At 35.8% G+C, this 13523-nt stretch overlaps 1 protein-coding gene across 1 annotated transcript in view; it reads right to left on the reverse strand.

The window, feature by feature from the left end:
- The window catches only part of LOC120629958 (glucose-6-phosphate 1-epimerase), a 55705-nt gene that overhangs the window by 10648 nt on the left and 31534 nt on the right, over positions 1-13523 (reverse strand). The window contains exon 3 of the mRNA XM_039899057.1: positions 135-193. Within this exon, the coding sequence (XP_039754991.1) occupies positions 135-193 (59 nt within the window). The remainder of the gene's footprint in view (positions 1-134; positions 194-13523) is intronic.

The following is a 13523-nucleotide window of genomic DNA, read 5'->3' on the forward strand; positions in this document are numbered from 1 at the left end:
AATATAAGTCATGTTTATTATTTTTGAGTTAAATCCTGATTTAAAGTAATAGGCATAATTATAATAAATTAATCAGAAACATTGAAGACTTCAGAACTGAAAAGTTATGTAAAATATTAAAAAAAAATACTTACGAAACACAAACGGTATCCCGCCTCGTATCGCCCTTTTGCCATCGAACACAGCCTGTTTACTGTAACAAAAAGAAATAAAATCTTGAGCGACGTCATCTTTAAGAAAACAAAAAACGATTTCAAAAGCCTAGAACCAAATACCATTTAACAACCTGAAATACAAGGTATTGCTTTCTAAGCACATGCAAATTCGGGCTATATTGATTTACGTATGATCATCAAAACATTTCAAAAGAGAGCTTCCATTTGGATTACAAAACGAAACGACTTTTTATTCAGTATGAACATATATAATATAATTTGCATTAATACTGCTGTATCTAAAAAAAATCTTATATTCCATAGCGTGCAATGAATAGATATAAATATGTAATATATATGTGTATACATACACAACAATTGTATGTTCGCTGATTCGTCTAGACTATTTCTAGAAGTGAATGTAATAAAAAAATTACCCATCCATATCAACCAACGAAATCCTAATGGAAACTGAATGTAAATGAATAAAATGTTTAACTACGTCAATCTTGAACAAGAAAACTTTAGAGTATTATTCATTCTCGTTGCAAAAGGGTTCAAAGAAGATTGCCGGAATACCAGAAGTTCGAATTCAGGAAAAAGTTGAAGCTTGCAAAATTTTCTTACAAAGCAGTTTCTATTAGGGCTGAGTTGAGAGAAGTGCTGTTTCGTAAAAGTTTACCGAGAGTTATTTCGTTATAACTTAACTACATACTATTTTTTATAAGTTGTTAGTAGGTATTTTAGTTATTAATTTTATATGATATTAGCGACACGCCCCGGCTTCGCACGGGTGGAATGTGGGGCATTTTGAAGTGACTATAACACAAGTTAAGCCATTTACAATGTAAGCGCACAAAAATTTGTTTGATACAACATCACATTAAAAATCTTTGAGTTTCTTTGCTTTTCTTTAATATGCATGTTAGTATATACAACTGAAATCTGTAATGAAATCCGCTGCGTAATTTTAAAGATCGCGTACAAAGAGCAGGAGATGCTTTTTTAATAGTATACTAGCGGACCTGCGCGACTTTGTCCGCGAATGAGTCGACTTAAAAAAATAGTCGTATGTCCAATATAAATCCGAGATTCCAATATAAACGAATCCTAGCTTGATCAATTTATCGCCCCCGAAACCCCCTGTATACTAAATTTCATGAAAATCGTTGGAGCCGATTCCGAGATTCCATTTATTTATATTTATATATACAAGAATTGCTCGTTTAAAGATATAAGATAAAGATGAATTAAAAAAAAATATATTATTAACGTAACAAATTTGCAAAAGCTTACATCCTATCTGTTTATTATGTTTTTTTTGTTTATGTTTTTTCTGTACTTCAATCAAGGTATAACAAAAGGCTTTTTTATTTTTTTATTGATTTATGAAAAGATAAAGATTAGGTGCGTTTAATGAATAGTGACTTGGCTACTTTATTAAAAGAAAATTATCATAACATTTAAAGAAATAAACAGCGAAATTATAAAATAAAAAATCCATTAGGACATACTCCGTTCATAAAATGAATAGTCAAGTACAAAGACTTGAGGTGGCCCTGGCCGGGCCTCTGTACACAAAACATATCGGAAGTTGATTATATCATATATTTATAATATTATAGAATCGTAAACTAGAAATAAGTAATATTATAGTGAATAAAATATAATGAGCTTATCATAAGCTTATCGCACCAAGCAAATGAAGGAGGCGCCACTGACGCGCGCACTCCGTACCCTCAATGTGATAGCCGAGAAGACGGATTTATTTTGGTGCACTCTGAGTGAACTCACAAATATAGCGATTTGGAATTTATCATATACACTATAGTTATACATATATATTATTAAAATTTACATAACATGCTGCATTGTTGTATTAGGATAACTTTTTCCTGTAATGACAAAAATGTAAGATGGGAATATATAAATAAATAAATAACATAATGTACTAGGGCCACTTCAATAAATCAAATCAATAAAACTTGTAGGTAATTAAAACGTAAAAAATATGAGAGGGAATCTCAAAGAAAGTAAAATAAGGCCTCTTAGAGATACCAATTTAAAAGTACTGCCAACCCCACAGTACGACTTCAGCAATCAAAACGAAATGTATTTATATGCCTTAATATATAATTGTGGTTTTACGAGTACATGCGTAACGACATTTGAAAAAAAAGCTCTGCCGATCTTAGTTCCGAATAAATGACTAGCTTCAGAAAACAAAAACCATTATGCAGTGTACTATCCTGTATTTTACTAATTAGTGGAAGATCGCTAGGTTGTTAGTTTATTGAGAGGATTGCGGTAAGGTCGTAAAATATAAGCATTTTTAATAAGCTAATAGAAAGCTTTCAATTCACTAGTTATGGACAAATAACCAGGGTTACCGCATAGAATTTATTTATTTTAAAAGCTAAGAAGCGGTGATAGTTTAGTGGTTAAAGACTTAAGTATCCCTTTCGGGGTACGGGATTCGGAGTTGAGTTTAGAGTTATTTAGAGTAAGAGTTTTCGATAATGTTTCACAAAGGCGTGCGAAGTTGCCCAATCCGCACTTGGCCAGCTTAATAGTATAATACTACGACCTAAACCTGTCTCATTTTGAGAGCAGACCCCTATCCCGTACCGAGCCGGTAATGAGCTATTAATGATAGCATATTCGCTTAATATTCTCTGTATACTACGTACGTAAAATATTGGTAAAGCGTGTACCTACATCCCTTACTATCAGCAATGGGCGCTCATCTGTAGTTGCACCGAGAAATCATGAATTGTTTATGCCAAGTCTATCATGAATAATAAAAATCATACAGAACTAAGTACGATGTGTAGACACAATATAAAGACAATGACATGTGAGCCTCGACAGTTCAACTGTCTCGCAAAGACACCAGCAATAAGTACTATTTACTTTCCAGCTCACGTTTGGAACAAGATCAATTTTAGCGGTTGCATTCCAACGCGGCTGAGGGACGCTGCAAAAAGCACCCTTATATTATAAATGCATCAGTGGTCAGGTCGGCGATGCGACAAAAACGGAGGCGAGCAAGCCGCGTATAAATTATTTATGCCATTTTTAGCATTTCGGAGCTTGTGACGAGTGGACAGACGACGTCGATCCTCGGCAGATGTCACCGAGCGAAACTCGCAAATTCGTATTGCGGGATAATCTGACCAATTTTTACACCATTACCCGCTGCATACCTTTTAATTAACAGAACGCATTCGCAGTTACGAGAACGTAGTAGTTTTTACTTGTTTACATTTTTGTAGGAACAAATAAGCAGCAGTGGCACAACTTATGGGTACTTCGTGATATAAACTACGTGGTTTACGGTGACTCATCTGGCCAAGTTCGGATAATTACCAGTTAAGTATTTTCGAGATAATATTGAGTGTCGATGCGAGTTCGGGCTGAGGATTGGTGGGAAATATGGACCTAAATGCAAATCGATACTTGCAATATTATGGCTGCAATAAATAAATCTCATTGCACCCAGGTAATTCAAACCCTTTAATTTATGAGTGAATTAAGCAACACTACTAACTAACAAAGCAAATATGCATAATTTGAAATATATAATGTAACAGATCCTAAACTAACAGTATTAAACACAGGACGATTTCTAGTATCGCTTTAAGCGGTATCTTTTTATTATTCATGTTTTATTTCAGAATTATAATCCTTGTTTTAGGACTTAAAGGTATGCCGTATAAATTGTTAATTCAAAGAATACTGCTTTAAGCGATCGTGTCAAGTCCCCAGTACCATATTTCGCTTGTCTTAACAGATTGCATTGATTTTAAGACGATCAATTTAGTTATTTACGAAGCCCGCGCGATGATAAAAACTAAGAATGCATTGCGATCCTTGCGATCCGAGCCAGCATGACTTTGAAATACTTGAGCATCCTCCATTTTTACCAAAGTTTTTCAATCTATTTCCGAGGTGAAAGAATTAGTTACCAGAGTCACAGAACACCAATTCGATGATGATGAAGTAAATCGAAGTCTCTGTACTTCAGGAATTTCTAGGTATTCAGGGAGAAAAATTATTTTGGATCGGAATTTGACCTAAAAGAAGTATAAAATGATAGTTTGTAAGACTGGGATTTTTAAATAAACATACGTTTTCATATATTTAAATTCTGCAAGGTTTTTGAATATCTTGAGTTTTAATACTTTAATTAATTTTAATAATAATTTATTAACTAATAGTTTAGTAAATGTAAATTTTAAGTTTTCATTGGAGATTTAACTGTAGACTCTTTTATTCCGAGTTAAAGAGCGCTACGTCTGTTCTAATGCAGTTTTTTGACAAGATCAGCTTTGGTCGTAAAGCAAATGTAGCGTTTATTTTTTAAAACCCCGCGGCTACCGTCCAGGGGTGCTTTTACGAGATAAAAACAACCTCTGTCCGAATGCAAGCTGCGAAATATTATCTGTACCAAATTTTGTCAAGATCAGTGATGAGCCGAATAAGCGTAAAAAAAAATCATACTATCGCATTTATAATACTAAATATGAACATATAAATAGAACTATACAATTGATAAAATAAAGGTGAGAAAGATAAAAACGGCAAGAGTTATGTAGAGCAAGAACTACGGTCTACTTTTTTAACTTCAATTCCACGTTATCGAGAATTATCTCGTCACAAACGGTTTAAGTTCTCATCTTGAAGTATAAATTTTAACAGCTGCTAAATATAGCGTAAGTATTACTTTTTAATTAACCATAATGGCATCCATAGTTACCTAACGTAACCATGTTCTCCCGTTTCACAGCGGGACATTCGCTTTTAGGCGTACAAGGAGAAACAGAAATAATAAATTATGTGAATTAAATTAATTACTTTATACATGGCGCGGTCCCAATTAGGGTAGACATGAAAATTAGCGTAAACGCGATTTTTTGTACAATACGTAAATTTAATTACTTTTTCCATGTTACTTGTTCTAATAAAAAAAAAAACTCATTCAACAGGGCAACGAAGACAAAATAATTATAAATTACAGATTGCGTCAGAGTATAACGATGATAATGATAAGATTACTAATTTAATAGCCAAATGCTAGTTCAAGACGTAAAAATTTGCAAATACATAATAAAGATAGCGCATAAAGAAACGAATCGTGTGCATATCTGAAAGTTTTTTTTCCCGTTTCAGTGCAGAATAACATCAAATAATAAAGCTGAAATCCGAGGAAGATAAACCATTAAAATACAAAAAAAAATTACTTAAAACTTGATAGTGAACTTATAAATATTAAAAGAAATGTTTATTGATTAAAAGAAAAATAGAGTTTCGTTATTAAAAAACATTACTTTTTCTTATTGCAAAAATAATAACAGAATAAAAAAGAAGTAAATAGTATAATATCTAAAGGCACATTACAGTATAAAATAACGTCATGCCGCTTTCCGTGACTGCATACGAGTTGGTCTTACTTCCAAGGTGCGACAGTCAATATTTCATATCAAAGCGTAATCATCGAAATAATTCGTACATATTATTAGACTAAAATAAAAACCACTAAATTTAGAATCATAGTTTTTGGAGTCGAATAAAAAACGAGACAGTCCCGAAAAAAGCCAGACGTGTGGCCGCATTATCTATAGTGTGATTAATATGCTGTAAGTGTCTACTCGTTAACTGCAGGCCACAGCTACAAGCCTACAATGTCGTTAGCAAAGTGGATTACTCCTAACGTAATGTCAAGTGCAAGAGGCTATTATATTATATGCACATAAGTATATATATCGGTACTCTCATCTTGATATTATAATGCAACCTGTAATTTATGATTCATTGTCTTTGTAACTACGATGATGGTGTTCTTGTGGACTATCTTTTTTTTTTAACTCGGTGACAAATTAGCGCTCCCACTAATAGTAAGTTAACAATGCGAGATTTAAGGCTTATGACCAATGAACTGTACAGTTCTAGCATAGCTGTCCAAGCTCTCAGTATCGGATGGATTTTTAAATCTGTACTAGGAGTGAGCTTACAAATACTAGTAACAAACTTAATCTAGGTACCTATACAAATAATAAAGCTTTTGTTTTGTTTGTTTGTTTGGACGCGTTAATCTCTGAATAAACTGAGTTAACTATGAGTCGGATTTGAAAAAATATTATATTTTATTAACATCAAGCTACCTTTTTGATTGATTCTATTAGTGCTCCTTGTCTACGCAAGGAATAGTAGGAAAAGGAAAGCATACTAAATTAAATCTGATCTTAAGATTAACATTACAACATCGCATTAACTGGCAAAATCTTCCTCCTATACAAGATATGTTCTAAAAAGTTTAGGGCAGTGCAGTTTTGTGTATGTATGACGTGCACGCCACTGAAGTTTCGTTTACGCGCCAATGCCAATCACAAGCTAAGAATTAATATTTCAGAACATATCAGGTAGAGTCTTCAATATTGAAAGACCGTTATAACCACCTTTATGGTTGTAACAGCATACACGGGGAATGGGGGTGAGCGAGCTCGCCATTAGAAGAGCTCCAGGAATAGATGACAGCGAATTTGATTCCCTACGAGCAAATGTTGTAACGTAGTTTTGTTAAAGTTTTAAAGATGGAATTCCAGAAAATAGGCGGGACTAGATAAAGTTTTAATTAGGGATTCCAGCTGGAATTCCTTTATGGGGGAGGGGGGCGGCGGTCGACAGATACATTCCCGCTTCGGCAGCGGCCGAGTTTTTACCACACCGCCCGAACTCGTTCCGTCCTCCCGGCCATCTCCATCGGAAACAATGGCTATAGAAAATGTAGCTATGCGGATCGATTCCTTCGCCGCAATTATCGACAAAGTGTTTTAAAGTTTTAATTAGCCTTTGTTTCCTGAAATTATTCCGATAAACGAAATACGTATCGGTATTGCCTTATTGGCCTCGCGAATCGTATTCACACGGGATATTTCATTAATAAAAGTACTACGAGTAGATACACGATTGGTTAACAAAACTGGACAATTTGTCTTAGATTATGTCCCATACATAATCCAAAAGAAAGTGTCCGTTTTTTTAATACTTAGTTATCTCGAGTTACTGCAAAATAGATATTTATGTGTTAGTACACGTATGCCATGATTATTTCATCGTCGAATATCTACAACCCCTTTGATCGACCTACCTACAGTAACTGAAAGCAATACTTAAAATAACTGGAGTTCACTACGTGTACCATACATACTCGTAAGTCAAATATTTCTTCAAATAGGCACAAAGATGTCACTTTTTATACGTACATAACATGTAAAATACGACAAGGCAGTGAGTTAATGGCGATAACTAAACTAGTCAACTTAAAACTAAAGCTACAAGGGCTCCAAACGTGCCCTGGTCCAAGAAGAAGCCCACAACAAACTTAGCCGGTTTTTTTTTATTATCACCATCTCTATTTAATCAGCAACCTGGTCAGAGCAATAATTTACACAAAAGCATTTTTATTGTTGACGTAATTCCTTATACCATCAAAAACTAAAACATCATTTACTGCGTTCACAAATTTTAAATCAGCTTTCTGCGTTCAGAAATTTTAAATCAGCTTTCTGCGTTCAGAAATTTTAAATCAGCTTTCTGCGTTCAGAAATTTGGAATCAGCTGATCACAGTAGGTGCCTACATAAAACGACCTAATAAAAAGTTCGAACTTCACTCACGAATTTCGCCAATTTCCCAACTTATAATTCTTTAGCAGGAAAACCTTACTAATATAATAAATGCGAAAGTGTCTTTGTCTGTTTGTTTGCCCCAACTAAGAAACCAATCAACTTGATTTGTGGCATAGAGATACCCAGTAAAACAAGCGGTTCTCGTGGGATTTGTATAAAACCACAGTAATAAACGTGTTTAAAGAACAGCTAGTAATAAATAAATAATTTATATACTACTATATGACAATACACACATCACCATATAGCCTCAAAGTAAGCATAGCTTGTGTTATGGGTCCAAAGATGACTGATGAATAATATATACAGATAAGCACCCAGACACTGAAAAGAAATCATGTTTATAACACAAACATTTTCCAGTTGTGGGAATCGAACCCACGGCCTTGGACTCAGAAAGCAGGGACGCTGCCCACTGCGCCAATCGGCCGTCAAACACTAGTGCTAGTGCACAATATCATAAGTTCAGGCTCGATCCGGGATCCGAACCCAGGACCTTGAAACCGTAGTCAAGCATGGTAACCACTAGACCAACGAGGCAAGTCAATTTTAAGAGCCAGCAGTTAATCACCGGGCGCAGGCGTTCATCCGTTATGAGTGTAGCAAAAAATGGCGGTTCTAAACAATGTCACGGCAGCTCTCAGCCTATTGTTCTACGCTTTCATGGGCCCCCATAATGCCAGCGATGATGCGCTTCTCAACATTGTTATCAGCGACGTTCTCGTGAGATGCTGCCACTGGTGGTATGTGTACTGCGAATGGCCATTCTTGGTACTCGGTGTTATATAGTATAGTTCGCATTCGTAGATGAATCATGTACTTACTTTATTTCTTTTCCGTGGAAGTAATTCCATTCCTATATTTAAGAGTCTGAAGGACTTCACATATTTGAAAATTTAATGTACATTCATAAAAACATTTCTGAAATTAAGAAAAATGTGACTCCAATAATTTAAACATTGGAAGTAAGAATAAACTTACAGTGTAATATACTAGGTTACATAACATTCATAATTCGTTTAAAGGAAATTGTATACAATTCTACAATAAACTAACCATTGACATCTTGGAGATGTCTCTTAAAAAGTTCAGTTTGTATTAAACGTTATTTTAAATTATTGAAAAGTCCTATTATAGTATAAAGGACGTAATCGATAAAAAAGCTTGGGTGTGAATTATTACTCTTATCAGGTTGCTCTTCTAATTATTTTAAATGACAATGTGAGATGGTGATAACAAAAAAAAACACCCGGCTAAGTTTGTTGTGGGCTTCTTCTTACACCAGGACGCGTTTGGAACCCTCGTAGGTAGCTTTAGTTTTAAGTTTACGAATATGGTTATCGCCATCATATCACTACCGTGTAATTCTTATGTACGCATGAAAAGTGCCACCTATGGGCTGGGCCTACTTGAATAAATATATTTTTGACTTTGACTACTACCTCTCTTTTTGTAATGGCCTTTTTGTTGGTAAATTATGTATTAAAATCTACTTTTATATATTATGCATATATATTTATATAATTATATTTTATATTGATATATTACGTTTATCTAAACAAAGGTTGCCTGTAAGAGATCGCTAACAGCAATAAGGCCGCCTTTGCATGGCTACATTGTTTACTGTATACTCCTTCATGTATCTTTTCCTGTGTGTTTACGTGCAATAAAGGGTTTCTTCTTCATTTTTTTTTTTACTTATCTTAGTTTTTTCTTACCTATCTTAGACACCCGCACACACGCCATTATCATTGACAATAATCTTGAATAATGTCAAGTTGTTTTTTTATCTTACTGCCTTTTTCTTGTTTTATTTTATTTATGTCAAAATCTACGTATCTAAATATACTTTACAAAAAAAAGTATTCGAAGTCTACATTAAAAGACAAGTTATACATTAAAGATAGATTATAGAGGAAAATATCCTAATTAATCCACTCAAGGTCACGTGAGTGAATCCGTTGACGTTGTTTCGATTTCGACTTTAGCACGGCTAGCATGGGCAGGAGACAATTATATAACCGGGGAAAGGATAAAAATGTATCTTCTCCCACAGCTTTATCAACTCTCAGAGCACTGGCGCACAAATGGAAATAATATCCAAAAAATATATGTGTAATAATAAACGGGGGTAAACTTCTCCTATCCCCTGTTCCCGTGCTTTAGGAGAACACGAGGGGATATAATCGGGGGATATTATTTTGTCTTCTGCCCGTGCTAGCCCTGCAGGAAGCCAGTTTGAGTTTGATTTGGTTTAAGCATCGATATAAAAGTAGTTGGTTATAAAAGTTACAAAGATAAGTAGGTAGGTGCTGTAGGAGAGCCATAGCGCTAAAGTGCTCAGGTTCAAATCCTTTCGGTTCCATAATATTTATATGCATTTTAAAAATGTCAAAGAGAACATTTTATTTTTGTACTAGATGTGCCCTGCGGCTTTGCTCACGTAATTTTGGGATGAGCGTACTGCTTCATAGTCTACAGTCTACACCTATAGTCATATATGAGATTATGAAATTTTTTCACAAACTTTTTTTTATCTTACGTAATTTTTTTTTTCTACGATAAGTATAACATGTTATTTCTAATACCTCCAAGAATATGAGGATGGCAGGCCCTAATCTGACTTAATAGAATTGGCGGACATATTGTCAAGTAGCAGCTAAACCTGATTCTTATTTTAAAGAGCACCATAGTGAAATGCTAAATGTAGTACGAGCATCACCGTATATGGAGACTATAGGCGATGCCAAAAATAAACATGCAATAAAAATAATATAATCTATTAACCGTTAAGGTTTCAATTTTTTTATTAATTTACTAGCGGACCCTCGCAACTTCGTCTGCGTATGAGTCAATCGAGAAGCTAGAACAGATCAACATCATAATCATCGTCACAACGCCCTGGAAACACTCGCTGCCTCCAATGACATCACCCTAAGGTGGGTCAAAGGGCATGACGGGAACCCAGGCAACGAAGCGGCGGACTCACTAGCTCGTCAAGCCACAACACTGAAGGTAGTAGGACCAGAACCGATCGTACCGATTCCGTTCAGTGAGTACAAAACATGGCTACATGAACAAACACATAGGGAGCATTCCCTACTCTGGGCCAATGCAAAAGATTGTAAACAAACCAAAATAGCTTTCCCTAACCTAAACCAACACCTAACTAACAAACTACTCCGCCTGGATAGAAACAAACTTAGGAAGGTGGTGGGACTCATAACAGGACATAACTCCTTAAACAGACATCTTTCCATTATAGGTGTCACCGACAGTCCTCTTTGCAGAGCATGCATGGAGAAGAATGAAACACCTACGCACGTGATGCTGGAGTGCACGGGCGTGACAGAGCAACGCGAGATCTACCTGGGATCACCAGCCACTATCCCAGAAATCCTCAGCAACCTGGGCGGCATGCTGGGATTCTGGAACGAGCTTGGATGGCTGGAGTAGCGAGCAACATTGGGAAATTTCACGTACAACAAGCGAAGCGCTTACGTGCGGAAACTGCCCAGAAGAAGAAGAAGAAGAAGAATCATCGTCATGTACCTACTATTATTTTACGAGGTATACTGAGTTAGTAAGTTGTCATTATTTTAGTTGATACATAAATACATTCACATCCATCCTTACAAACTTTCGCATTCATAATATTAGTAGGATGATACACACGCATTCGGTCGTCGATAACTTGCGACCTGCTGTTATTTGTGAAGAGTTACGTCTTTTATCTCCGACAATATTTATCAGATCCTTATTAAAAAAAAAACTATACATGCTTGATAGTATACACTTTCAAATAAAAAAAGAATTATTAAAATCGGTTCAAATTTAACGGAGCTATGAAGTAAAATTGATAAAAAATTGCATCCCATTTCCCGGAGGAAAACTTTTGTTTATCGGGATATAAATAACATATGTTGACCCGGAATATCAGCTACCACTATACCAAATTTTATTAAAATCCGTTCAGGAGTTTTTACGTGATGCCCGGACAGACAGACAGAGAAAAATTAAATAAAAATCTGTTTTGGACTCAGTATCGATAAGGAAGCAACACCCGATAAAAAATTTCAAAATATATTAAATGTACAAGAATCTTCTAGCTACAGTTTTATTATAAGTAGGTACTAGCTGACCCGTGCAACTTCGTTGCACCAATCGGTTGTTACCGGAAAAGACAAATAAAATGACATTTTCTAATAATGAATCCTAGCTAGATCGATTTATCACCCCCGAAACCCCCTGTATACTAAATTTCATGAAAATCGTTGGAGCCGATTCCGAGATTCAAATTATATTACAAGAATTGCTCGTTTAAAGATACAAGATATAGATTAACACACAAAGAAAGGAATAAAGCTAGGTTTAGGGCAGCCGCCCACTGTGTTTTTTTAAGATAAAAAGTGCGCGTACTGTTGATACGTGACAATGCAGCGACAAATAGTTCCGGCAACCGATGACTCTAGGGTGTGCGGGTCGGGCGGCCACAAATCGCAGCAATTTCTTTGGAAACTATCTAAGGAATTGGCGCGTTTTGTCGCCCATGGCATTTAACAGTGCATCGTGGGCGACAGAATGTAAGTAAGCGATAATAAGTCACAATGAGCGGCGGTCCTTAGACCCCGTAGCTGACTGCCCGATACAAAGATTGTTCGATAGTTGGTGAAATTTTAATTTTTCCATCTGTCCTTTCGTCTATCAGCCATGTGATAGCCATAGGGGGCTTGTGGTTAAGATTGCCTTCCTTTTGGGAATACCAAGGTCTCGAGGACGATCCTTTTGGTGTGCATCATATCGACGCATTACAGGGCAAGGATCTCCTCGCACAATGAGGAGGGGTTAAGACCGTTGTCCACCACGCTGGCCCAGTACGGATTGGTGGACTCCACATACCTTTGAGAACATTATGTAGAATTCTCAGGCATGCAGGTTTCCTCGCGATGTTGTAGGTACAGCAAATTAAGCTTCATTTTCATAATACATATCATGAAATTCCGCTAAGTAACGCCTGCTTGTATCCAAAGCTGTGGCTGTTAAAGCAAGTGATATTTATTTATTTTTAATTAAAAAAAGCACATAACTCCCGAAAGTAAAAGGTACCAGCAACAACAATCACAATAAATACGTCTTAAGCGAATTCTATAATAATCCATAGACAACCTAGCGGATTAACAAAACGTAGGTACATATCCGAAGTAACCACTTTGACGCGCCAATTTGTATTTTTAGCTGGTCCGTTACATCCAATAGCTTGGCTATTGAGAGATAAGCTCACAATGTAATTACACCGAGAGTAATGAATATAACCTGTTATACATGCGCGGTTCATTAATATACCGACGGTCCAGTATCCATTCGCGTCGGTGCCAATGGCGGGAAGTTATAAAAATTAAAAAAAAAACAGACTGTCCACTCCCAATAAAATTGCAATGCTGATTACTTTAAAGTTTTATTAAACGCGCTCGGATGTAAAAAGCAGAATTAGGTTAACGTAGCAATTATAAACGTCGTGGATGTTTGACCACAGGGTTAAGAACATACAGAATCGTCATGCAGTGCATAGCGTCCAAGAACAAAGAAGACCCAAGCACGTGTCACTTCACACCCGTGGAATGCTGCTAGCTCACAAACTTTTCCTATTTTCCTCATTTTATGGTAAACGTGTAGAACAT

Source organism: Pararge aegeria, chromosome 2 (assembly GCF_905163445.1).
Source record: "Pararge aegeria chromosome 2, ilParAegt1.1, whole genome shotgun sequence".
In the NCBI taxonomy this organism is placed as follows: Eukaryota; Metazoa; Arthropoda; class Insecta; order Lepidoptera; family Nymphalidae; genus Pararge; species Pararge aegeria.